The sequence below is a fragment of the Dendrobates tinctorius genome, unplaced genomic scaffold (assembly GCF_039654945.1).
Source record: "Dendrobates tinctorius isolate UK_male_01 unplaced genomic scaffold, ASM3965494v1 ptg000035l, whole genome shotgun sequence".
Taxonomy (NCBI): domain Eukaryota; kingdom Metazoa; phylum Chordata; class Amphibia; order Anura; family Dendrobatidae; genus Dendrobates; species Dendrobates tinctorius.
The window spans coordinates 222893-250701 of record NW_027361703.1 but is presented as its reverse complement, the minus strand read 5'-3'; the positions used below and the strand labels follow the sequence as shown (position 1 = coordinate 250701).

The following is a 27809-nucleotide window of genomic DNA, read 5'->3' as shown; positions in this document are numbered from 1 at the left end:
GTGTGGAGTGCTATGGGCGGGCCATTATACTGTTTGGAGGGATAGCGGGGGACCATTATACAGTATGGAGGGCTGTGGGGCCATTACACTGTATGGAGGGCTGTGTGGGGGTCACAGTTGGGGGCATCATACTTTGCCTTAGAAATTGAGGTGTCATCATAGAGTGCATGGTGGGTACTGAAGAGGAACACACTGTGAGAGCATTATACCGAGGGGCACTTTTGTTGGCTTCATACTTTAACAGTGCAATGAAAAGGGAATATAGCGATTTAGTAGGAGGAAAATTGCTTTGGAAGAGCTGCAAAGTTGTGAGCTATGCTCTTCTGCGACCCCGACTATTGATTTGTTTTTTGGAGGGATTATGTGGGACATTAGAACTTCTGCTATGGGGCTCCGTCATTTCTATGTACGCCCCGGAATAGTTACTAGTTTTCTCATTTGAGAGTAGAAAACACCTTTAAGGCTGTGTGCAGACGCTGCGGATTTTGCTGCGGTTCCGCAGCGGTTTTGGCCGCTGCGGACCCACAGCAGTTTCTGCTGCGGTGTACAGTACCATGATTCCCTATGGGAATAAAAAACCGCAATGCAGACGGTGCGGAATTTTCCGCACGGATTATCTGCGGTTTTCAATCCGCAGAAAGAATTGACATGTCAATTCTTTCTGCGGATTCTCCTGCGGTTTGCCATCTCCTCCATTGAGGAGATGAAAAACCGCAGGGCAAAAGCGCAGAGCAATCCGCAGGTCTTTTGACCTGCGGTTTCACCTGCGGATTGTACAAAATCCGCACCTTTTCCGCAGCGTGTGCACACAGCCTTACTTCCAGATTCTGTAGCATTTCTGCAGAAAAAAACCGCAAGGATCAGAACAAAATGTATTTTTCTGCTCCGTCCGGATCCTCTCCTCCATTGCACGGACTGAGAAACATAGCAGCATACTGAGGTAAGTAACGAGAGTGCGCGGCAGATCCTAACCGACTACCACGTGATCCCACTCTGCACAGGAAGCCGAGAAACAGCGCACGCGCCCTGCTAACCGGAAGTCCGACCCCTTTATACGGCATTGACCCAGCACCGACCAATCAGGGCGCGGGGAGAGGCGGAGACACAGCACAGAAGCAGGATATGGCGGCAACAGCAGCATGAGATTCACCCGAAAGAAGTTCTGCTGCTATGTCCTAGTGTTCCTGTACTGCGCCTTCTCCTTCTATGCCGCCTATAATGTCTTCTTCCGCCCGCCACACGTGTCCCGTGTGCACAGAGTAGTGAGTAAAAAGGAAGCAGGCAGCAGAGGTAATAGTGTGTCTGCAGCTCTGCACCGTGACGTGGATGGGCATGCTAGGAAAACAGAAAATAGGGTTAACCAGTGTGAAAAACGAGGGTAGTCAGGCAACCAACCGCGTCGCCGCTCTCATTTTCAAACACATAAAAATGAATGAAAGCAATGCCCTGATTGGTCTGTGTCATTCAGCCAGCGGCTGAGGGCGGTGTAATGCGGAAAAGAGGAAGGCTACTTGTAACCCTGTATAGGTACACACAGTGCTCAGACATGGCGGAAGGCCGAAAACAAGGCGGGCTATAGAAATGCTTTATTCACTGAGGTCCTAGTGCCAGTGGTTTAGGTGGGCTTACCCCTTAAACATGGAATACAGCTAACTGGAGATAGGTATAGGCTTTTAAAGCTGTTGTCAGCCGGTCTATGGTCTTTATAATTGTGATATTGATGGTTATTTAATCCGGGTACTTGGATATATATCAGTGAGATAGACTCCATATAACGGATTTACCCATCAGCCTACACTGATGGTATAAGCCAAGCACAGCGGCATGTCGGAGCAGTAGCCCCCATAGAAATCCCACCGTTAGTGTTCTACCACTGCCTCCGTCCTTCTGACACTGTATTATAAAGGGAACCTGCTACTGGACTCCTGCTGCCCCAACCAGGGACAGTGTGACTCTGACACTGGCTGCCACCTGCCCCCAGGTATATTCATGTCAGAAACACTCCAGGGTAGTGTAAAACTCCTGCTCCTCACCGCTCCCTGTGATTGACAGGTCTCGCCCTATGTACACATGGGAGCAACCCATCGATCAGCTAGAGCGGTGCGGGGGAGGCCAGCCGGAGGTGGTGCTGGATAGTTTCCTTTCGGTGGTCCATGCCTGGCTCTTCAAACTAGAGGGTTTCAGTGAGAAATATACCTAATCGTGCAGCCAGACTGGCTCATGCTGCATGTTGTTTGGGCAACGTAAATTGATGGTGGGTTCCCTTTTAATAAAATATGCTAATTGTACTGTTGTGTCCACTGGTTTGGCAGTGCCGGCTTGCTCGGAGTGAGCATAAACATCCGGAAAAGCTCAGCCAGTTGAAGGTGTCGATTACTAGTGAGGGAGGAGGAACGGAGCCTTCTGGATATACCAAGGGTGCACCAAGCACCTTAATTAGGATATCTGATTAAACTTAAAGGGGTATTCCCATCTCCAAGATCCTATCCGAATGTGTAGTAAGTGTAATAATATAAGCAAATACCACCAAATAGCAATGTAGTATAGTGTTTCTGATTCTGTAGGTCTCTTTCCTCATGTGTAGGCATTGCCGGACCTTAGGTATCCATGGTTACGGCCACTAGCTAATTAACTCACTATATCAGTGGCCGTAACCATGGATACCTTAGGTCCGGCAATGCCTGCACATGAGGAAAGAGACCTAGAGAATCAGAAAAACTATACTACACTTCTAATTGGAGGGATTTGCTTATATTATTATTATTACACCTACTACATATTGGGATAGGAACTTAAAGAAGGGAATGCACATTTTAAGTTTTTGCAGAACATAGCAGTGATTAGAACACTAAGACGGGAGCTACACAGAGATGTCTCGCAACAAAAACCATCTCCGTAACCTGCTGTCAAACAACTATTTTAAAGCTGTGATTTTGCTGTTAAATAAAATGGCCAAATCAGATACCGTAAGTCGCACGTGGCTTGCATTGAAGTCTGTCAAATGCGTCGCATTCGACCAGCAACTGAAAGTACAGCAGCACATTTGGAAACATTTGTGACACTGTCATGGTTGCAAATCTCAATGCGACACCATAGAAATCATTGGATACGATGTCACAATGCAACACTAATCTCCCATATACCACAGAAATGAGGGAGGAACGAAGAGATCCCAAATATGTATAAAATAATAAATTAAAATTCAAGTAATATTAAAAAGACAAAAATTTAAAAATAAAGGCATAATGCTATCCAAGGGACACGGAGCCAAGATAATATATAGCCAAAATAGATGTACAGTCTAAATTACACTGCTGTGATGTATTGTGCCAATTTAATATACTATGTCTCACAATTAATACCATAAGCATGCAATAGTATTAGAAACAGTAATTTACAGGCGCTTTACAGCATTCATGTGACATGGGCAAAAAAAGCCACGCCCCCGGAAGAAGCTGGCGGCGAAACGTGCGTGGAGATTGCCACAATCCCTGTGTGTGTTGCAGCAGTCAAACAGTCATGAGACATGCAGCCGTGGGGACTCAAACGTATTTTTTGAGCACCTGAAGACACTCGGTTAGCACATGAGCATGTTCATATAACACCTTATCCGAGCTCGTTCACTCGTCACTAGTCAGGACACATGTTCTGAAGCTGCAGTAAAATCTGCATCGTTTAAATGTACTGTTAGGATGTAGATCCTGATGCAGAGCAATATCCGCACAGTATACCTTTTGGTAACTCTGGTCAGTTCTATAAAGGTCTGTCAGCACAAAATGACTGTTGAAACAAAGTCTGCTCTGTGTGGTGCATCATGGTCTGGTCAATCATTTAAATGCACCTTCCCACCTGCTTGTTTCCGTCTATCTCCACTAGTGATGAGCGAGTATACTCGATAGTCGATTTCCGAGCATGCTCAGGTGATCTCCGAGTATTTGGATGTGCTCGGAGTTTAGTTTGTGTCGCCGTAGCTGCATGATTTGCGGCTGCTAGACAGCCTTAATACGTGTGGGGATTGCCTGTTTGTTAGGAAATCTCCACATGTATGCAGGCTGTCATGCAGCTAAGGCGACAGAAACTAAATGTCCGAGCACATCCAAATACTGAGAGATCACCCGAGCATGCTTGGAAATCTCGAGTAACGAGTATACTCGCTCATCACTAATCTCGACCCTTTTCTGACCCAATGAAGCCTGAGCTGTCAATTAAAGAAGAGGGGAGGTGGAGACAGAAGGAAGACAAGCAGGTGTATAGAAATGATTTGAGATGCCACCCATGCACCAAACACCTGTACTTTGTGTGAAAAAACACAATTGTATTTTAAGTGCAAAATGCCAGGAACACGTTATAAGAATGCTGCATAGAATTTGCACCCAAAATGCATAAAAAGGAAATGAGCACAAAGGAATGCAATTATACAAGCAGATTGCTAATTTCTATTTTGCAGCAGATACTTGAAGACAAATGCCGAGTTTTCACACCTGGGAGCATTGCCTCAGACATTTATGGGAGATTTATGCAATGGGATAATTCCTATAGGGTTATTCTGAACTGGACAACCCCTGTTTCTCTAATTGCAACCTTTTCTTGCTTGTCAGGGTCTCTCTATTTTGGCAACGAACAATGGAATCCTTGGGAAGAAGATGAAAAGGGACATAAGGGCTCACAATTGCAAAAATTAGAAAACTGGAAAGATCTACTTATCCATAAGTCCCAACAAGAACATACAGAACTCCAGGTGCAAATCTGGGGCAAAGCTGCTATTGGTAAGTGATGGCTCAAAAATGCTGTTCTCATAATTTCACACAATGTGGATGAAAATGGTGACAGTCTCCATTTTTGTTTAATATATATATATACAGTGCCTACAAGTAGTATTCAACCCCCTGCAGATTTAGCAGGTTTACACATTCGGAATTAACTTGGCATTGTGACATATGGACTGTAGATCAGCCTGGAAGTGTGAAATGCACTGCAGCAAAAAAGAATGTTATTTCTTTGTTTAATTTTTTTTTAAATTGTGAAAAGTTTATTCAGAGGGTCATTTATTATTCAACCCCTCAAACCACCAGAATTCTGTTTGGTTCCCCTAAAGTATTAAGAAGTATTTCAGGCACAAAGAACAATGAGCTTCACATGTTTGGATTAATTATCTCTTTTTCCAGCCTTTTCTGACTATTTAAGACCCTCCCCAAACTTGTGAACAACACTCATACATGGTCAACATGGGAAAGACAAAGGAGCATTCCAAGGCCATCAGAGACAAGATCGTGGAGGGTCACAAGGCTGACAAGGGGTACAAAACCCTTTCCAAGGAGTTGGGCCTACCTGTCTCCACTGTTGGGAGCATCATCCGGAAGTGGAAGGCTTATGGAACTACTGTTAGCCTTCCACGGCCTGGACCGCCTTTGAAAGTTTCCTCCCGTGCCGAGGCCAGGCTTGTCCGAAGAGTCAAGGCTAACCCAAGGACAACAAGGAAGGAGCTCCGGGAAGATCTCATGGCAGTGGGGACATTGGTTTCAGTCAATACCATAAGTAACGTACTCCACCGCAATGGTCTCCGGTCCTGACGAGCCCATAAGGTACCTTTACTTTCAAAGCGTCATGTCAAGGCTCGTCTACAGTTTGCTCATGATCACTTGGAGGACTCTGAGACAGACTGGTTCAAGGTTCTCTGGTCTGATGAGACCAAGATCGAGATCTTTGGTGCCAACCACACACGTGACGTTTGGAGACTGGATGGCACTGCATACGACCCCAAGAATACCATCCCTACAGTCAAGCATGGTGGTGGCAGCATCATGCTGTGGGGCTGTTTCTCAGCCAAGGGGCCTGACCATCTGGTCCGCATCCATGGGAAGATGGATAGCACGGCCTACCTGGAGATTTTGGCCAAGAACCTCCGCTCCTCCATCAAGGATCTTAAGATGGGTCGTCATTTCATCTTCCAACAAGACAACGACCCAAAGCACACAGCCAAGAAAACCAAGGCCTGGTTCAAGAGGCAAAAAATCAAGGTGTTGGAGTGGCCTAGTCAGTCTCCTGACCTTAACCCAATTGAAAACTTGTGGAAGGAGCTCAAGATTAAAGTCCACATGAGACACCCAAAGAACCTAGATAACTTGGAGAAGATCTGCATGGAGGAGTGGGCCAAGATAACTCCAGAGACCTGTGCCGGCCTGATCAGGTCTTATAAAAGACGATTATTAGCTGTAATTGCAAACAAGGGTTATTCCACAAAATATTAAACCTAGGGGTTGAATAATAATTGACCCACACTTTTATGTTTAAAATTTATTAAAATTTAACTGAGCAACATAACTTTTTGGTTTGTAAGATTTATGCATCTGTTAATAAATCCTGCTCTTGTGTGAAGTTTGAAGGCTCTAACTTATTTGCATCTTATCAAACCTGCTAAATCTGCAGGGGGTTGAATACTACTTGTAGGCACTGTATATATAACTGCTCTATGTACTCTCCTGGGTTTGTAGTCTATAAAAAACAGTATATACAGTGGGTGAAATAAGTATTCAACACGTCACCAATGTTCTAAGAGAATTTCTAAAGGTGCTATTGACATGAAACTCTCACCAGATGTCGGTAACAAGCCATCCAATCCACACAGGCAAAGAAATCAAACCATAGATGTCCGTAAATTAAAGTGGTTGTCCACTACTTTATCATTGATGACCTATCCATAGGATAGGTCATCAATGTCTGATCGGTTGTGGTTTGAAACCCAACACTCCCTCCAATCAGCTGGTGTCGGTGTCAGCGGCAGCCGTCCAGAGGTACTCACTTGCGGAGCTGGACGTGCCTGCCACAGGGTACTGCACATCCATCTTCTTTTCAAATCAATAGGATGCGTAGTACCTTGCGGCGGCCACCATCAGTGGATGGTGCAGCTCCACAAGTGAGTATTTCCAGCCTGCGACTGCCAACACCGATAGCGGCTGATCGGCGGGGTGCCTGACCCCGACCGATCGGACACTGATGACCTGTTCTATGCTAAGCATAGGTCCTCAATGCTAAAGTACTGGATAAACTAAGTTATGTGTAATAATGAGAAGTTACACAGGGAAAAAGTATTGAACATATGAAGAAAGAGAAGTGCAAAAAGACATGGAAGGTTATGGCACCAGCTGAGATCTATTAGTAATTAGAAAGCAATCCTGCCACTTATTGCAAAATAATATCAGTTGGTTCAACAGATGACCTTTAAAAAGGTGTCTCATTACCAAGGTGCCACACAAGAAACATTTTATGATGGGTAAAACCAGTGCGCTGTCTCAAGACCTATGTAGCCTTATTGTTGCAAAAAAATTGTTGAAGGTTCCAGTGGGCACTACTGGGATCATAATCCGAAAGTGTAAAGCACATAATTTCACCATAAACAAGCCACAACCAGGTGCTCCTCTCAAGAGTTCAGATAGAAGAGTGAAAAGAATTATCAGAAGAGTTGTCCAAGAGCCATGGACCTCCTCGAGAACTACAGAAAGAACTGGAATGAGCAGGTACAGTTGATTCAAAGAAAGCAATAAGTAATTCACTCAACCTCCATGGCCTGTAAGCACGATCACCAGGTAAGATTGTTGAACAAAAAGCATGTTCAAGCATTTTAAATTTTGCTCAACAACATTTAGACAAGCCTGCGACATACTGGAAGAATATACCGTATTTTTCGGACTACAAGACCCACTTTTTTTCCTCCAAAAATGTGGAGTAAAATGGGGAGTGCGTCTTATACTCCGAATGTACCAGCTCTGGTTGAGTTGGGGGAGCGGCAGCGGGTCACAGGAGGCAGGAGCCGACGGCTGCTGCTAACTCCTGTTCCCGCTGCTAAAAAGAAATGAATATTCACTGCATTCCATGCCCATGGGCGTGGAGGGCAATGAATATTAATTTCTCTTTAATAATAGTATCTTGGTATGATTTTTCCCCCCAACCCTGGTCTTTGTATACATGGCCCCATCCTTATTATTGGCCCCCATCCCTATCGTGGTATGCATGGCCCCATCATAAAACATTTAAAAAAAAAAATAAAAAACTTTACATTTACCTACCCGGCGCTCCCTCGTAGCGTCCTGCTCCGGTGCCAGCAACTGCTTTATGCTTGTAAGCAGCGCATGGCAGGGACATCATGGGCTGTTCACAAGGAGAGCACAGCTGCCGGAATACTCGCTGGGACTGTGCGCGCAAATAGCAGTGAGTATTCATTGCTCTTCAGCAGCGCGCAGAATCAGCCTCCGGATTCCTGCTGCTGGAGGCGGTCACGTGTGCCGCTACTTGAGAGAAATGAATATTCATTAGCGCCCCTCTTCCCTTGGTGGGGGAAGAGAACAGACGGCGGGCTGACCCAAGAGATAAGGCTAGGGTGGAGGCCCTGATATCTTCACCTTCAGAAGTCTCCCAGGAAATAAGGCGATCAATGGCACTCCCTAGTGTTAGGGACAAAGAAGGAGCCCCGGGTCACCCGACAGCTGTGTCGTGACAGATGAATGGACAAATGTACAGAGACATTCTTGAAAAACAAATGCTGCCATCTACCAAGATGATAACTATAAAATGAGGGTGGACGTTTCAGGAAGACAATGATCCCAAATAAACAAACGCTGAAGTGGTTTCAGAGGAATAAAATAATGCCGCTAGAATGGCCCAGCCAATCACTTGACCTGAATCCATTAGAAAATTTATGGAAGGAACTAAAGCGCAGAGTTCTTAGAAGGAGCCCATAGAACTTTAAGGATTTGAAGAGCGTTGTGTGGATGATTAGGCCAAAATCTAGTTTCTCCATACCGCAGGCGTCTTGAAGCTGTCATCACCAACAAAGGCGCTTGTATGAAGTATTAATTGAATTTCAGGAAGCATGTTCAATACTTTTTTCCTGTCTTATTAATTTACATAACTTAATTTATGGAAATTTATGGTTTGATTTCTTTGCCTGTGTGGATTGGATGGATTCTTGCCGACATCTGGTGAGAATTTCATGTCAATAGCATGTTTAGAAATATAATTATTTAGAAATTGGTGAAGTGTTCAATACTTATTGCACCCGCTGTGTGTATAATCTATATAAACCTCCGTGTGATCGTGGCTCATATATGTAGTAATGCAACATTGTTTTCCTGAACTGTCTTTGAAATGTACCCTCAGTAAACATTTACCGTTTGGCACTCTTTGACTGGCCTTTTACAATGGCTGACCAAAGTAAAGGATGTTTTGTGAGCGAGCTAGGTAGTAGAGTGCTTAGTGAGCAAAGGCTGCTCTTGTTCTCAGCAGTACGAGACCTGTGTACAGAATTTATGCACCTCCAAGAACAATGATATTTTGCTCTGCATAAAAGATGATGTCACCTGATGAACAAGCATTTTGCTTGTTCGGCAGGTGATTGGCACCCTTTTTACACTGAAAGATTATCGTGAATGTGAAGAATGCTTGTTCATGATGATCTTTCAGTGTAAATTCAGCTAAAGGCACAGGCTTGAAACTACATTCACTCATCCTTGAGAAACGAACTTCTCTTTTCTCAGCTGTCATCCTAGTTTCATCTGTGTGGAATCCTAGTTGGGTTTGGGTTTTTCTTCTGAATAAGTTGGGTCTTTGTTTCCAAGCCAATAAAAGAGCCCTAGAAGTCACATGTTTTCATTCAAACTTATCACTAAGTACCATCCGCGCGATACAGATGCAAGTCGGAAGCCTCCCAGTTTGCATCTGTATTTCATGGATCCCGATAGACGTGAATTCTGGTCCGCAAACACAGATCAGAACAGGATATGCTCCGAGTCTAAGGCTGTGTGCACACGCTGCGGATTTTGCTGCGGTTCCGCAGCGGTTTTGGCCGCTGCGGACCCGCAGCAGTTTTTGCTGCGGTGTACAGTACAATGATTCCCTATGGGAATCAAAAACCGCAGTGCAGACGGTGCGGAATTTTCCGCGCGGATTATCTGCGGTTTTCAATCCGCAGAAAGAATTGACATGTCAATTCTTTCTGCGGATTCTCCTGCGGTTTGCCATCTCCTCCATTGAGGAGATGAAAAACCGCAGGGCAAAACCGCAGAGCAATCCGCAGGTAAAACCGCAGGTCTTTTTACCTGCGGTTTCACCTGCGGATTGTACAAAATCCGCGCGGATGAATCCGCACCTTTTCCGCAGCGTGTGCACACAGCCTAATAGATCTCAACAGGGATCCTTGTTTTTAATAATTCTGTATATGAATTCATGAAGCTCTTTTGGGTCTGTGTGCTGTCCGAGAAAAAAACAGCACACAGAAGTATGCAGATTTGTGAATGCAGCTGAACAGTTACTCAGGAAACCAGATCTACGAAAAGAAGGGATGCCACACTTCCAAATACAAATGTGGTCAACACTGCTTCATTACTTTTCTGTTATTTTCTTCAGGGCTTTACTTGTGGCAGCATGTATTGGAAGGACCTCTTGAACCTGTTGATTATACTGCTCATTGGAGGGAGGGCAAGCTCAAAACTGGAAGAACAGATATCAGGTATTATAGTCTGATACTTTTCAGGAGGTCACAGTGCTGTTTTATAAGAAGCCTAGCTAGCTGTAGTACCAGAAAAGCTTGTAAAGTGATGTACATTCTCCCCCAGTCTGCGTGGGTTTCCTCTGGGTTCTGATTTTCACCCTCACTCCAAAGACATACTGATAGGAAATCATGATTGTAAGTCCTAATGGGGAAAGTAATCATGTTTTTAAAGCGCTGTGGAAATTAAAGGGGTAGTCCACTACTAGGACAACCTAAATGTTTGCCCCGTTAAAATAAAAACACCTATACTCACCTCTGGTGCCACTCCAGCGGTGTCGGCACTCGCTCTCCTGTGGCTCACGTAAGGTTGTTATGTCATGTGAGACTTGCACCCAATCAGCTGGCCTTCAGACGTATAAGTAATCCAGAGAGAGTCAGCGCTGTGGCAGCCCGCTCACTTTCTCTTGATTACTTATAAGTCCAAAGGTGGGGACAGTGAGGGCAGCACTGATTGGGTGCTGAGCTCACATGACATAACAACGTTACGTGAGCCACAGGAGAGCGAGTGTCGACACCGATGGAATGGCACCGGAGGAGAGTATAGGTGTTTTTATTTTAACCAGGCAAAATATTTAGGTTGTCCTAGAAGTGGACTACTTCTTTAAAGTTTCTATATAAGTGAATAATTTATTATTATTTTTTTTTTATTTATTTATTATTTATTGTTATAGCGCCATTTATTCCATGGCGCTTTACATGTGAGGAGGGGTATACATAAAAACAAGTACAATAATCTTAAACAATACAAGTCATAACTGGTACAGGAGGAGAGAGGACCCTGCCCGCGAGGGCTCACAATCTTCAAGGGATGGGTGATAATACAGTAGGCGAGGGTAGAGCTGGTCGTGCAGCGGTTTGGTCGATCGGTGGTTACTGCAGGTTATAGGCTTGTCAGAAGAGGTGGGTCTTCAGGCTCTTTTTGAAGGTTTCGATAGTAGGTGAGAGTCTGATATGTTGTGGTAGAGAGTTCCAGAGTAGGGGTGATGCGCGAGAGAAATCTTGTATGCGATTGTGGGAAGAGGAGATAAGAGGGGAGTAGAGAAGGAGATCTTGTGAGGATCGGAGGTTGCGTGCAGGAAAGTACCGGGAGACGAGGTCACAGATGTATGGAGGAGACAAGTTGTGGATGGCTTTGTATGTCATGGTTAGGGTTTTGTAATGGAGTCTCTGGGCAATTGGGAGCCAGTGAAGGGATTGACAGAGGGGAGAAAATTGAGAATAATATACATATCCAGTTTGCAGGCATCAGCAATATATTTTGGTCTCTGAAAGCAATGTGTAAACATGTTCACCCCTTAAAAAAGCATAGATTAGATTGTGCTAGCAATACTTTTCTGTAAGAAAATTGATAAAATATTTATGCATTTTTTATGGTGCATTTACTTTACACCTGGCTTTACTTTTTCACTATTGCTGTACTTTATCTCAGCCACCAGATCCTTCATTGTTGTTCAGTGGTCTGCGGTTATGCACAGCATTGTGGGCTCTGATGCTTTTCTGTTGTCCACATTGTTTTTGCAGCATTTTCTGCGTCACTATTTTTTCTATGGGATCAGATGGGCTAGCCCAGTGATGGTGAACCTTTTAGAGACCGAGTGCCCAAACTGCAATCCAAAACCCACTTATTTTTCTCAAAGTGCACTGAATACTAAGGTTTTAGATTAGAAAGACAACTCATACATTAGCGCGCTATAGAGTCAATATCAAAGATCTTGTAAGTGCTCCACTCCAAGCCTAAAAAATGTCTACAACTGAGGAAGTTTTTCCTTATCAAATAAAATGATTAACTTTTGGCATAATATAATGTTATATAACAGCAGTAAAAAGCATATGGCCCAAAATCCGAATTTACATATGTAATAACAAAGGATGAAAAAATCTTGAATAAAACAGATAATAAAGTATGATGCAAACAAAAGTGCTCCCAAACACAGTATGATTCCCCCACAGTGATCTCCTCCACACGCACAGTATGATGACCCTACTGTACCCCCTCCCTCAGTTCCCCCAAGAAAGAATGGTGACCTCATCACAGTATGATTCTCCAACTGTAATCACCACACAGCCCTCCATACAGTATAAAGGGCACATAAAGTCCTCCATACAGTACAATGGCTCCAGATAGATCTCCACAAAGTATAATGTAGTCCTCATACAGTGTAATGGCCCCTACATAGTCCTGCATATAGTGTAATGGCCTCACATAGTGCTCCATACGGTATAATGGCCCCACACGATGCTCCATGCTGAAAAAATGGCCCACATAGTGTTTCATACTGTATAATGTGCTCACATAGTGCTCCATATAGTATAATAGCCTCACATTAAAAAAAATAAATACCGTATATACTTGTGTATAAGCTGACCCGAGTATAAGGCAAGGTACCTAATTTTTACACAAAAAAACTGGGAAAACTTATTGACCCGAGTATAAGGCCGGTTTCACATTAGCGCTTTTTCAGCGCGCGCACGGCCGGGGGTAGCTCCTCCCCCGATCCGGCTCTCTGCCCGGCGTGCCCGCCCCTTCCTTGTAGCGCCGCCTCCTAGCGCACAGCGGCGCCTGCGATCGGCGCACCCTATCTTTAGCATAGGGTGCGCAGATCGTGCGCAGGCCGTGCGCTAGTTGCGCTTTGACCTGCGCTGCGCACTTTTGACGGTGCGCCGTGCGCGCCAAAATCAAACTTTTCGGATTTTGGCGCGCACGGCGCACCGTCAAAAGTGCGCAGCGCAGGTCAAAGCGCAACTAGCGCACGGCCTGCGCACGATCTGCGCACCCTATGCTAAAGATAGGGTGCGCCGATCGCAGGCGGCGCTACAAGGAAGGGGCGGGCACGCCGGGCAGAGAGCCGGCTCGGGGGCGGAGCTACCCCAGGCCGTGCGCGCGCTGAAAAAGCGCTAATGTGAAACCGGCCTAAGCCTTGTATTCATTGTCCACTAATCTCTATTCTAGTATGCATGGTTCCTCATCCCCATCCTTGTCTGCATGGCTCCTTATCCCCATCCTTGTCTGCACGGCTCCTTATCCCCATCCTTATCCCCATCCTTGTCTGCATGGCTCCTTAGCCCCATCCTTGTCTGCATGGTTCCTCATCCCTATCCTTGTATGTATTCCCGCCATGAGAAATGCATGGAAAAAAAATCCTACTTACCTTTCTTGTGCACCCTCGCAGCATCTCGTTCCGGTTCCAGCAGCTCCTGCGGTCGGGCGATCACGTATCCCTGCTCATTAAGGTAATGAATATTCACCTCTCTCAATGCCTATGGGAGTGGAGAGAGATGAATATTCATTACCTTAATGAGCGGGCACCCGTAATAGCCCAGCAGCTGCTGGAAGTCGGCGGCTTCGGCTGAAACTGCACGCTATAAGAGAAATAAATACTCACTGCCAGTGCAGTGAATATTCATTTCTCTTTAGCAGCGGGCACTGCAGTTAGCCGCAGCAGCCAGCTCCTGCCTCCTGTGACCCGCTGCTCCGCTGTCTTCTAGTCCTGAGGAGGTAGCGTGCGTGCTCACCGGGAGGGCTCTGCGTGCCCCCTCTGGCACATGTGCCATTGGTTCGCTGCCACTGGGCAAGCCTGTAATTCCCTTGCACATCAGTGCGTCTTGGGCAAGTATGACCCTATCACCAGTTCTTCTCTTGCCTTTCCTTGGACCACATTTGCTGGGTATTACAATATCTACCAAATGTCGAACCACAACTGATTTGTATGGTGATAACATACTGTAACAGTAAACTGTCACTTAACATGAAACGGATATTCCTATCCTGTAAATTATAGGACAGTGGCAATCCATTTTAACCTCAGTAACATTGCTACTTGTATTAGGATCAGGCTTTGAAACATCTACGGAAGATCTTGATTTATTTTGTTTCATCCTTTTTCTCTAGCTTCATCACTGGCCCTGCAGTCGTTCCAGGTTACTTTTCAGTGGAAGCCCAGAATGTAGTTCTTATTCTCAATGGCAGAGAACAAGCAAAGATTTCTTTTGCCACTCAATGGCTTCAGTACACACAGACTCTGGTTCAAAACCATAAACTCCGACATGTTGCTGTAGTGCTGCTCGGAAGTGAGAAATGCAATAATGACTGGATCCTTCCCTATTTAAAGAAGAACAGAGGGTTTGTGGAGGCTCTCTACCTTGTCTATGACAGTACATGGATTAATGAGGAAGATGTCTACCAATGGCCGCTTGGAGTGGCCACGTAAGTTTTTATTTTTTTTTTGTTTTACGCCATCTCATAATACAAAATATGAATGGATAATACTGTTTAAAGAGTAACCGCCTTTTTAATTTCTTTTTGTTTCATACATTGATAGTACATGTGCAAACAAGGAACTTTGTAATGTATGTTATTAGAGAAATCTGCTCCTTCTCCTGGAGTGATCTTTCATTCTCAAAATTCTGAACTCAAGGGTAAAATCAGTCTTCAGTGAATACAGGCTTCCCCATTACTGAGATAGGCGATGACAGTTGGTGCTCATAAAGTTCTACAAAGAACTGTAACGGTCATTTCAGTAGACCTTGCATTAGAATGTCTGTGTCTGCCTCTAGCTGCTCCCAAACCCCTCTCCATAGACTAACTGTCATCTCCTACCCTATGAAATGTGAAAATCGGTCCTCACTGAATGCAGATTTTACCGATGAATTGAGTGTGAATGATCAGTCCAGGAGGTGAGAGAAGTGGATTTCTCAAAATAAGATATATACTTATACTATATATAGTTCTCTGATAAGATGTACTAGGCTAGGTTCATATTGCGTTAGAGCAGTCTGTTCACCGCATGTGTTAAACGGACTGCGCTAACGCTACTCCTTATTTTTGATTAAAACCAAAAGCAAAACACAAAACAAATATCCTGGAATAAAAAAGTAAAAAAATATATATTGCAAAAATTGCATGAAGGTAGTAATAATAGTAATAATAAGGGTATTTAGTTAACATAATTTTGATCATTTTTGATTGCGTTATGCGATCACGCTAGTTCAGATGCTCCATCTGCCCTAGCAGTGACGGACCCTCGAACGCTGCAGACCGCGTCCGAGGGTCCGTCACAGAATGACGGCACATCGCTAACGCATGCCAATTATGACATGCGTTAGCGATGCGCTACGTTATGGCAGTCTATGGGTGCGTTAACGCATCCGTTACATAGTGTTAATGCCGCTATGTAACGGATGTGTTAAACACAGCGCCATAGCACAATATGAACCTAGCCTTACAAAGTTGCCCATTTTTGGGGACTATTGATTTATGAACTAAAAATTACAACAATGGTAACTCTTTAACCGCTTCCAGGCCACCTATAGACTATAAACGTCCCAATCCTTCTCTAAAATGACATTCTAAAATATCACTGCATAGTAGATCAGCTATACATGATCGTGCAGCTGTAGGATCGGGCTGTCAGAGGCAGCCGGAGTCCCCATAGACGGCTTATTATCGTCTTTGCCTTTTCTATTGCTGTATAACAGCGCAGCTATACATGATCGTGCAGCTGTAGGGTCGGGCTGTCAGAGGCAGCCGGAGTCCCCATAGATGGTTTATTATCGTCTTTGACGTTTCTATTGCTGTATAACAGCGCTAAAGAACCACTGTGTTTACACAGTAATAGGAATTGCTGACTGAGCTTCCTCCTCGAAACACAGTGGTCATGTAATGGTTGTGCGTAGGGAAGGAACAGGAGCTGCTGGGTCATAGGAGAACTAGCCTGCTCTGCTGTGTAGCCAGGAGGCTGCATTTCCCTTGTAACGGGAAAATATACCAGCCACAAGGGAAATAAGACGAAAATAAAAATATTTAAATCACCCCAAAGGTCTTTTATAACCTAATAGAGGTCACAATGTGTAAAATATATGAAAAATGAAATATAACAAATAGGCAAATAAAAATGACACTGTCAATTAAAATCGCTGTTAATATTCCCGTCCCAGTAAATAAAAATAAAAAAAAATGGTTTAGTATATACAAATAATTGTGATACAATAGGCAATGCATTTTTAAATGTATTTTTGTGGTCATAAAAAAGTGGGAGAACAGACACTTATTTCCCTTATTGTCTGTTTCATATCCGCAAAGAAAAAAAAAAAAATCACAAAACCTTTTTTAAACTGCATGTATGAAAAAATACGAATGTGTGTCTGGGCAGGAAAGGTGCATTAATGGCTGGTTTTGAATGTCTCATAAAAACATGTCCTGTCCATAAGTCTTTTTAGGGCATATTGACATTGTAGGCGGTTTTGGAACAGAGAGTGGCCCTGTGTGAGCAGCTGTTGTTTTAGTAGACTTTAGCCGTCCTTGTATTGCATGGTAAGCTATTCAACATAATGACCCCATATGATGATGCATTTTCTCTATAGATAGGTAAGAAGTTAAAAAGGATACAGTCATGGACAAAAGTGTTGGCTCTCTTCCAGAAAATGAAGTATTTCTACCAGAAAATTATTGCAAATGCACGTTTTGTTATGCACTTGTTTATTTCCTTTGTGTGTTTTGGAACAACACAAATAAACAGTCATAAAACGGTAAATAGGAAATAATTTCTCACAAAACCCCAAAGTAGGCCAGAAAAAAATGCCACCTTTCCAAAATTGTGGTTAAATAACTTTGTTTCAAACATATGATGCTTGTTCAAACTCACCTGTGGCAAGTAACGGGTCTGGGAAATATGAAAATCACACCTGAAACCAGATGAAAAGGGGAGAAGTTGATTCAGTCTTTGCATTGTGTGCTTGTATACCACTCTAAGCTTGGAGAACAGAAAGAGGAGAAGAGAACGGTCTGAGGACTTAAGAACCAAAATTGTTCAACAATAGCACCAATCTTAAGGTTACAAGACCATCTCCAGAGATCTTGATGTTCCTTTATCCACAGTGCGCAATATAATCAAGATGTTTACAACCCATGGCACTGTAGTTATCCCTGGACGTGGACAGCAGAGAAAAATTGATGAAAGGTTGCAATGCAGGATAGTCCGAATGGTGGATAAGCAGCCCAAATCAAATTCCAAATAAATTCAAGCTGTCCTGCAGAATCAGGGTGCATCAGTGTTAGCGCGAACTGTCCATCAACGTTTGAATGAAATTAAATGCTCTGGCAGGAGACCCAGAAGGACCACACTGCTGAGATATACAGGAAAAAAAGCTAGACTGAAGTTTGTCAAAATGTGCAGAAGTAAGGCTAGTTTCACACTAGCGTTTATGAGCGCAGCGACGGCCTGCGCACGGCCGCCGCTAAGCCCCGCCCCCTGCCGCGCCTCCGCTGGTAGCTCCGCCTACCGGCGCATGGCGCTGCATGCGCCCTGCGTCCCCTATCTTTATCACTGGGGGCGCAGGCCGTGCGCAGTATGCGTTTGGCGGCGCATGCGCCTTTTTGACGGTGCGCCGGCGCAACCAAACTGCAGCAGGTTGCTTTTGGCGCAGGTCGGCGCACCGTCAAAAGGACGCATGCGCCGCCAAACGCATACTGCGCACGGCCTGCGCCCCCAGTGATAAAGATAGGGGACGCAGGGCGCATGCAGCGTCATGCGCCGGTAGGCGGAGCTACCGGCGGAGGCGCGGCAGGGGCGGGGCTTAGCGGCGGCCGTGCGCAGGCCGTCGCTGCGCTCATAAACGCTAGTGTGAAACTAGCCTAAGCCAAAATCCTTCTGGGAAAGTGTCTTGTGGACAGATGAGACCACGTTAGAGCTTTTTGTAAAAGAACATCATTCTACTGTTTACCGAAAACTGAATGAGGTCTTCAAAGAAAAGAGCACTGTACCTTATGGTGGAGGTTCAGATATGTTTTGTGATTCTTCTGCTTCCTCTTGCACTGAGTGCATTGACTGTATGCAAAAGAGAAAGACTGGAAGGAGACAAACCACTGAAAAAGGAAGGTTGCTGCAGACCCAATAGGAGATAAAAGCATAAGTAATAAAAAACACAATTAAATTAATTCTGCGCTTCTGTAGGAAAAAGAATGACGGATGCCAATCTAATAGTAGTAAATGGTTTATTCATCAACGCGTTACGAAGTATGTAGCTTTTTCATCATGACAACTTGATTGTTGTTGTCCTGATTAAGAAACTATATGGTTCAAAATACGTTGACGCATAAATCACTTACTATTCGAATGAGCAATGAGTCTGAATCTCATTGAACACCTGTAGAGAGATCATAAAATTGCCTTTGGGAGAAGGTCCCTTACAAATATGAGAGACCTGTAGCTGTTTACAAAAGAAGAGTGGTCCAAAATTCCAGTTGAGAGGTGTAAGAAGTGTGTTGTTGGTTATAGGGAGAGATTGCAGTAATTTATTGCAAAGGATGTGCAACCAAATATTAAGTTGAGAATGCCAACAATTTTGTCCGGCCCATTTTGGGGGTTTTGTGAGAACTTATGTCCAATTTACCTTTTTCTTTTTTGTTGTTGTTTCAATACACCAAAAAATAAATAGATAGGTTTATAACAAAATGTGTATTTGCAATAATTTTCTGGGAGAAATACTTCATTTTCTGGAACAATTTCAAGGATGACAACACTGTTGGTCATGACTGTATGCAGTAATTACTGTTATTGGGATTCCAGTGGCGCACAATTGCCACTATAACGGGTCCGTGAGCAGTGTCAGATATTGCAGATCCACACTACTTTGTAGAAACTTTCTAAACATCCCTTTTTCACAATTGTTTTTCTTTTCTCAGGTTACTTTTGTGTTTTCCATGTACACATGCTCTTCAAAGCACTAACTACACGTATGTTAACATTTCAGGTATAGAAACTTTCCAGTCATTGATCCAAGTTGGTCTCTGGTTCATGATTCACGGCCATACTTGTGCAACTTTCTAGGGACTGTATATGGCAACTCATCTAGAGAGATTCTTATGGAGGTTATAAGGAAAGAGGGTCTTGACCAGTTCTGCTGGATCTCATCTAGGAATGAGTAAGTATTGTTCCTCTTACAGACTCTGAATAACCCCTTCCTTGTGGTCTATTCTCCCAATGATGAGCTGATCACAGAGAAGGGGTGTGAGGTACTTCTTGAATCCATAAATTGTTGCTGCTTATATTGATAGTGTCTACATTGAAGGGGACTGAGGAATTGCACTAAACCCACTGAAAGCCATGGGTGTCTCTCTAATATATGGTCATGCTGCTAATTGGGAGAGATTCCCAGAGTAGCTGCCCTATGGCTCATGGCTCATGTTGAGTGCATAGAAGGGGTCTCACAGTATCATACTGCCTTTACCATTCAAATGCGTTTAAGGCTGAGTTCACATGGCAGCAGTCACACTGTGGCTAAAAACCTTAGCAGCAGTACACTATTGGTAACCATTTTACGGTTTCCTTTCACTGTCATTTAGGCTATGTGCACACAGTGCGTTTTTATGAGTTTTCGCAGCACTTTTTCCTGTGAGGAAATGGGCCAAAAACAATATGGAATCCTTATGCCAACTAATTCAATGACAATCCTGAAGTGCTGTGCATATGATCAGTAGATTTCCTTAGAGTATTTGCGGTGCGTTTTTTCTACAGCATGTAAATTCTTTGTGCAAATTTTTAGCCTTATTCACTCATTGACTTCAATTGAGTCAGTCAAATCCACAGCAAAAACACAGGTATAAAAATGTTTGCGGATTTGCTGAGTTTTTGTTTGCGTTTTTTACAGGCTTCCTATGGTCAGAGTGCTGCGGGGTCATGCTGTTAGATGTCAGCGTGACCCCGCAGAGATACTGTGACCTGTGGTAAAACACCGCAGGTCAGCAGGCGTGGGCTGCTCAGACTACTCCAGGCTATGTCTGCTGACAGTGATGGCAGAATCCGCTGATGGTAGAAGTAGTCTCACATCAGCCGGCGCCTGTGTACAAACTTAAAAAACAAACAAACATGTAAAATAATTACAAATTCAAATAAAAAAAATTATAGACTAACAAACAGCCTCTAATGTTCCCAAATCAGCATTACTTAACAATTCTGAAAAATAGAAAAGTAGAGATACTATCAACACCCTAGTGACGTACCTGTTCTATATCACTGCCTATCAGCAGAGGATGGCACCCTATTTCCAAAAGATATCAGCCGCTGCTAAGGTATATGATTTCCATCCACTGACCACACTCTGTGATACGTTCATGCGTTGATTAGGGTATGGGTATCAAAGATATAGGGCATGCTTCTGGCATGGTTATGAATCCAATAGAATATAAACACATGGGCCGTGAACAAGTCTGTAGGACAGTGTTCACGCCACCAAAAGACTGAAACACAGAAAAACACAGTATAACAAACGTATAAAAATATTCTGTTCTAAAAAAGTAACAGTAAAGAGCAAGTGTTTGTAAGAAGAAGAAAAGAAAAAAAAATGTATTTGGTTGATACGTTTTTTGCAAAAAATGTATACTAATTACTTAGGGACTGCTCTGATATGGGTATACATTGATGTTTGGTAGAGCTGCTTAGTATACATTTTTTGTGTTTTCCTGTGTTTGTCTTTTGGTGGTGTGTTGTAAATTCTCTCTCTGGCTTCCCTCTGGTGATTACTGAAGGTAGTGGAGCTGGTCAGATTGACAGAGGGGTTGCAAGTTCTCTTTCTGGACTCCCTCTGGTGGTTACTGGAGGTAGTGGAGCTGATCTGATTGACAGAGGCTTGCCACCTGATAATGAGGAAGACGATTGGAGATCTGGGGTTTCTGATTGGGATTTAAGACAGCTGACTCCCTCTATCCCTGCTGGTGATTTTCTTCCTGTGCCCTCTGAGGTCTGATGTCTCCTGCTCTTTCCCTGCAGTGTTCAGCTAAGTGGCTCATTTGTTATTCTGTTTGCATTTAATCTGGTTTTGTTTATCTCTGCTTTGTGTGGGTCAGCCAGCTCCGTCTGGGGCTGTTCTGAATCACCGCCCATATGTTACTGCATGTGCCAGTTTGTTTTGCCCCCTGTTATATTGGTCTTTTTTTGCTTTGCTTTCAGAATATACCAGAGTGCTGATATAGTGGGGGTGAAGTCGTGCGACTTCAGTGTTTTTTGTGCATCAGACATGTTGGACTTTTTGCAGGTTTTTTTTGCGTGATTGCAGACAGTGTCTTTCCTGTCCTGTCTAGTCAGTGTGGGCCCCATCATTTGCTCAGTCTATTTTTCTGTCTGCGTTTGTGTTTTCATCTTGTCTCACCAACATTATATGTTTGGGGGCTATCTATTCCTTTGGGGTCTGCTCCGGGGCAGTTTAGACTTCCCCTTTCTTGCTTTAGGCTTAGTTAGCTCTCCGGCAGTGCCGAGGCGTCTAGGATCATCGTAGGCACGTTCCACGGCTACTGCTAGTTGTGTGGACAGGATCAGGGGTCTGCATCCGCTTAGTTACCAACCTCCCTGGTTTTCTGTGGCTTAGCTTGGGCCTGCTGTCCTCCTCGGTGCCCATTCATAACAGTGGTGTGAACACTGTCCTACAGACTTGTTCACTGTGTGCATGGCCCATGTGTTTATATTCAATTGGTTTCTTGTTTCTGCAAGATTAGGGAGGTCTCCACCCCTCCCTTGTGGGCCGTGCACATATAAGCCATCTTCCATAGCTTGTCCACATCGGACATTACCTTTCTGAATCCTGCTCATATAGGTACCATACACATGGTCAGGTTTTTAAATACATCGGTTAGGGACTGCTCTGATAAGGTTATACCTTGACGTTTGGTAGCTCAGTGCTATTTAGTGCGGGAGCGATTACCTCCTGTCAGTGCATCTCTGGCTGTCTTTGAGAGCAGTCACATCAGTGACTGCTCTCCAAGTCATCAGGATCGTCGTGGGACATTATGGATTATCTTCTCAGCGAACAGGTCAGGAATATTATGGTTTATTATTTTATTTTTGTTGCAGGAGACGGCATCAGTGGATTAGGCTTTCGGTGAGTATGATTTAATTTAGATTCATTAAAGGAGTCTGTGTCATTATTTCAAATAAAGTACTTTATTCTGTGTGTGTTTTTATAATATCACAATGAGGTTAGTAATGGGGGCATCTTATAGGCTCCTCTCCATTACTAACCTGTGGGCTTGATGTCATCTGAAAATACAGAGGTGACATCAACCCACCCCGTCTCCCCAACCATTACCCCACTTGCCACCTCTACAGGGCAAGTGGGAAGAGCGAGGCTAAGCTAATGATTTAGTGCATCTTATAGAAGCTCCTTTTCTGGGGAGGCTGAGAGCTGATGTTTTTTAGTCTGTGAGGTGGCCAATATCCATGGCCCCTTCCTAGGCTATTAATATCAGCATACAGCTCTCTGCCTAGCCTTTGCTGGTTAAATTTTATAGGGGACCCTATGTAAAAATTTTTCTGGGGTCCTCTTGTAAACTAGCCAGTAAACGCTAAGCCGACAGCTGTGAGCTGATATTAATAGCCTAGGAACCTTTATGGCTATTAGTTCTTTCCCAGAATATTAACATCCGCCCTCACCCGTCAGCTTTCCATCTGTTGGTTATGAAAATTCAGCGGGAACCCACACGATTTTTTTTTATTTTATTTTTCTTTAAACTAAGTTGCTGTTTAGTTACAGCCTATGGTATGTTCATTCTATTAACGCTTCTACATAGGCTGGTGACAATGTGTGTGTTTGTGTTTACTTAAAGGCTCAGTAATGAGGGTGTCTGGCTGACACCTTTTCATTCCCAAACTTAGGGCTGACACCAAGCCCTAATCCCATTACTTGGATGCTACTTCATCAGATTGAAAAAGGTGGTGTTGAACCAAGAAATTGCCATATATACTTGTGTATGAGCCGACCCCCCTAATTTTGCCACAGAATACTGGGAAAACTTATTGAGTCGCGTATAAGCCTAGGGTGGAAAATGCAGCAGCTACTGGTAAATTTCAAAAATAAAAATAGATACCAATAAAAGTAAAATTAATTGAGACATCAGTAGGTTAAATGTTTTTGAATATCCATATTGAATCAGTAGCCCCATATAATGCTTCATACAGTTCATGATGGCCCCATAAGATGCTCCATACAAAATACGCCTCATATAATGCTGCACAAAGGTTAATAATGGCCCCATAAGATGCTCCATACAAAATATGCCCCATATAATGCTGCAAAAAGGTTAATAATGGCCCCATAAGATGATCCATAGAATAATATGCCCCATATGCTGCTCCATAAAGGTTATGGTCCCATATGCTGCCCCATTAGATGCTCCATAGATTATGCCCCCATATGCTGCCCCATAAGATGCTCCATAGATTATGCCCCCATATGCTGCCCCATAAGATGCTCCATAGATTATGCCCCCATATGCTGCCCCATAAAATGCTCCATAGATTATGCCCCATATGCTGCCGCTGCTGTTGCAAATAAAAAAAAAACTTACCTCTTGTCGCTGGGGCTAGGTGCCGGTGTCCTGAGCAGGCGGGGATACCTGTGCATTATGGAGGACAGCTGCCGGTGTCACCGCTGGCTCAGGGCCCCGGCACCTCAGTTATTCACCTGTCCCCGGTCCACCGCTGCCTCTCTGTCTTCCGGGTCCTCTGTCAGTGACGTTCAGGCAGCAGAGGGCGCAGTGCGCACTAACTATGTCACCGCGCCCTCTGACCTGAACATGACAGCCAGAGGGCGCAGAGGACAGCGGTGCGCAGCGGTGGACCGGGGACAGGTGAATATTGCATATGCTTACCCCCTCCTGGTGCAGTCTCTGCAGCCCCGCTTCTCCCACGGTCTCAGGCTCCTTCCTTCAGCGGTCATGTGGTACCGCTCATTTATGTCATGAATATGCGCATATTCATGACTTTAATGAGCGGTACCACGTGTCCGTTGGAGGAAGGAGCCTGAGACCGTGGGAGAAGCGCGGGGGGGGGGGCTGTAGAGATGCGCCAGGAGGGGGTAGGTATGATCTGACTCCCCCGCCGACCCCTGGCGTATATGACTCGCGTATAAGCCGAGAGGGGACTTTCTGCCCCAAAAAATGGGCTGAAAATCTCGGCTTATACGCGAGTATATACGGTACATCACAAAACTTTTTTTTAGATCTTTATTTAGCTCAAAAAAGCTTTCACTGTACAAAAACGCACAAAAAATTGCAGCAAAATAAGCATTTTTGCTGCGAAGAGATGCAGAAACCTTGCAGAAATTTCTACGTGCAAATACTCAACGTGCGCACATAGCCTTAATCTTGTAGTGAAACAGTGGTTTCACCGGCAACACCATGTAGCCCATCGAAATGATGGCTCCGTACTTTTGCAAGTGAAACTACTATATCTCTGCAAGATGAGACAAGCCGTCTCCCTGCTGGAAAATGGTGGAACGAACACAGCGACACAGGACTATTACAGTTTTCACCTGCAGTGTGACCGCAGCGTATGAACGCAGCCTAAATCTTTGAAGATTCACCAAGCATCTGATAATAATGACACACTTTAAAATTCAGAGGACATGTACATTTATTCTGTAAGGAAATACTGGTGGCACAAGGCGTAGTAATTTATTTAAATTACGAAAAAAGATAATGCAGTCAGCTCACCACTGTGTAGATTCTGTCAGCCAACACCCAGCACGGTTCCAAATGAGCAAACTTCAAATGAACAGGGAAAAAGGATCCAGCGATGTTGGTAACAGTTAAAAGTTAACTTTTATTCCACTTCAAATAAAACATGGAAAATGGCACATATTGTCGGGTATATTGCACATGTGAACAGATCAACGCGCTTCGACTGAAAGTCTTTATCAAGATCAGATCTTTGTCAGATCTTGACAAAGACTTTTTCAGTCGAAACGCGTCGATCTGCTCACGCGCAATATACCCGACAATATGTGCCATTTTCCATGTTTTATTTGAAGTGGAATAAAAGTTAACTTTTAACTGTTACCAATATCGCTGGATCCTTTTTCCCTGTTCATTTATTTTACGTTCAGTAGATCACCTTTTATTAGGGGGCTACACAGGTAAAACATAAATAGGAGACTGTACAGTAAACTGTCATTGTGTTTCTCCAGGTGGCAACCACAAGAGACTAATGAGAGCTACAAGAGCTACCATGACGCATTGTTACAGAGCGACCTAACATTGAGCCCAGTGGGGGTAAACACGGAGTGCTACCGAATCTATGAGGCCTGTTCCTATGGCTCTGTTCCTGTAGTAGAAGATGTAATGACACATGGAAATTGTGGAAACTCGTCTGTTTACAGTAATGCACCTTTGCAAATACTGAAGTCTTATGGCGCTCCATTTATTTTTATAAAATCCTGGAAAGAACTTCCTGCCGTTTTAAACCTGGAAAAAAACATGAGCTTACAAGAAAAGATTCAAAGACGAAAGAAGATACTAGAATGGTACCGACAATTCAAATTAAAACTGAAATACAAGTTTATAGAAACTCTAGAAAAGACCTTTCTCCATAAGGAAAAAAGAAGCGCTGGAATGCGCTAGCTACCACTAGATTTATTTATGGGAATTGTTTAATAGACTCTGAACTTTTACCATGTACTTGTAGAAATATTTATAATTGTAACCTCTTTACCGACGTTTATAGGTATAGTGAACACACAAGCTTAGGTGTACCCAGCTCGTACATGTACTAAAGGACAGAGGTGCATCTTTATGCTGCCACAGTCCTCAACATCTCAGCCTGAGGACCAAAGACACATAAAATATTAGATATTTAAATATTATAAAAGTGGATTTATATTAGAAGAAAAAGTTAAATGCACCAAACTCCTTTAAGGAGGCCAATAATGTGTTAGATGCTTCGAGCCTCAGAAAAAAGTGCATGTTTGTTTTTTTAGTATAATATTCGTGTCACTGGACAGAATTAAAATATACTTAGGCCATGTTGTGTCTTTAGAATTTTACTTTTTTTTTTTATTCACCTATCAGAAGATGGAAAAACGCGACACACATCCTTTACCAAGGCATGCCCTTGTAACTAAGAAAATCTTTGAAGCTTTTGTCCTTGACATCTCAAACTCCTGTTCGGACCAATGTAGTGGCTATGTGCTCGACTCCTTCCACAGATGCCATTGTTGCAATTAGATGACCTGGTCTCAAGCCAAGATGGAGTCATTATTTATTTTTTTTTTTTTTTACAAGGGGCATTCAATAAACTACGTGTTCGTGTTTAAACACGTACGTGAAAAAGTGGTACCAGTGCCAATCAGTGTTGTGCATCACTGTGGCCGATTTTACCATCAGTGTTCATCCGTGTGTCCGGTTTTCCTGTCAATATGTTATCAGTGTTTTTCACGGATGGATAAAGAAATAAATTACAAAGCTTCCTCTATACTTTCAATTTTAAACACATAGTGCACTCGGATGCTGTACTTGTTTTTCATGGACCCATAGATTTGTATTGGCCCTTTTTATCTGTGCTTCTGGAAGAAAATGGACATGTCTCTGTGAGTTTTGCACAGACACACGATCCGTGAAAAACATGACATATGAACATAGATTATAATGGGTAAAAGTTGTATCCATGAAACAAATTATAAAATACGTACAGTCATACCCAAAAGTGTTGGCACCCTTGAACTTGTTTCAGACAATTATTGCAATTACACATGTTTTTTGATAGACGTGTTTATTTCCTTTGTGGTTATTGGAACAACACAAAAAAAGTGAAATTGGACATAATTTCACACAAAACCCAAAAAATGGGTCAGACAAAATTGTTGGCACCATCAACTTAATCTTTGGTTGCACACCTTTGGAATAAATAACTGCAATCTATGGCTTCCTATGACCATCAACAAGCTTATTACACCTCTCAACTGGAATTTTGGATCACTGTTCTTTTGCAAACTGCCTCAGGTCTCTTATATTTGAAGGGTAACTTTTCCCAACAACAATTTTAAGATCTCTGCACAAGTGTTCAATGGGATTAAGATGCGGACTTAGTGCTGGCCACTTCAGAACTCTTCACCTCTTTCCATTTCTGGGTGCTTCTTGAAGTATGTTTGGGGTCAGTATTGTCCTGCTGGAAGACCCATGACTTTGGATGCAAACCCAGCTTTCTGACACTGGACACTACATTGCGACCCAAAATCCATTGGTTATCTTCAGATTTCATGATGCCATGCACACGGCCAAGGCATCCAGTGCCAGAGGCAGCAAAACATCTTTAAACCTCCACCATAGAATGATGCGCTTTACCAAAAAACTGTCTTGGTCTCATCTCTCCAAAAAACGCTTTCCCAGAAGGAATTTGATTTAATTACATTTTATCAAACTGCAGTCTACCTTTTTTGTGTCTCTGTTTAAGCAGTCTGCAGGGCAGCTTGCCAGACTAAAGGCCCTTTTACATTTAGCGATGCG

The 27809-nt window shown here is 43.6% G+C and overlaps 2 protein-coding genes across 2 annotated transcripts in view; one reads left to right on the top strand and one right to left on the bottom strand.

Moving 5' to 3' along the window:
• HAL (histidine ammonia-lyase) overlaps positions 1–27809 on the bottom strand; it is a 189588-nt gene that overhangs the window by 134123 nt on the left and 27656 nt on the right. The gene's annotated exons all lie outside the window — the stretch shown is intronic.
• LOC141087598 (ribitol-5-phosphate xylosyltransferase 1-like) lies at positions 1050–27728 on the top strand. The gene is made up of 6 exons (XM_073573193.1): positions 1050–1290; positions 4599–4766; positions 10399–10501; positions 14433–14747; positions 19292–19462; positions 25496–27728. Exons 1-6 carry the CDS (start codon positions 1140–1142, stop codon positions 25926–25928), a joined length of 1341 nt encoding a protein of 446 aa, XP_073429294.1. The 5' UTR covers positions 1050–1139; the 3' UTR covers positions 25929–27728.

Excerpts from the sequence above, each read along its gene's own strand:
- LOC141087598 (XM_073573193.1), top strand. The coding sequence starts at position 1,140 with ATGAGATTCACCCGAAAGAAGTTCTGCTGCTATGTCCTAGTGTTCCTG. Across the intron at positions 1,291-4,598 it reads AAAGGAAGCAGGCAGCAGAG|GGTCTCTCTATTTTGGCAAC; the intron begins GTAATAGTGTGT and ends CTTGCTTGTCAG. Across the intron at positions 4,767-10,398 it reads CTGGGGCAAAGCTGCTATTG|GGCTTTACTTGTGGCAGCAT; the intron begins GTAAGTGATGGC and ends TATTTTCTTCAG.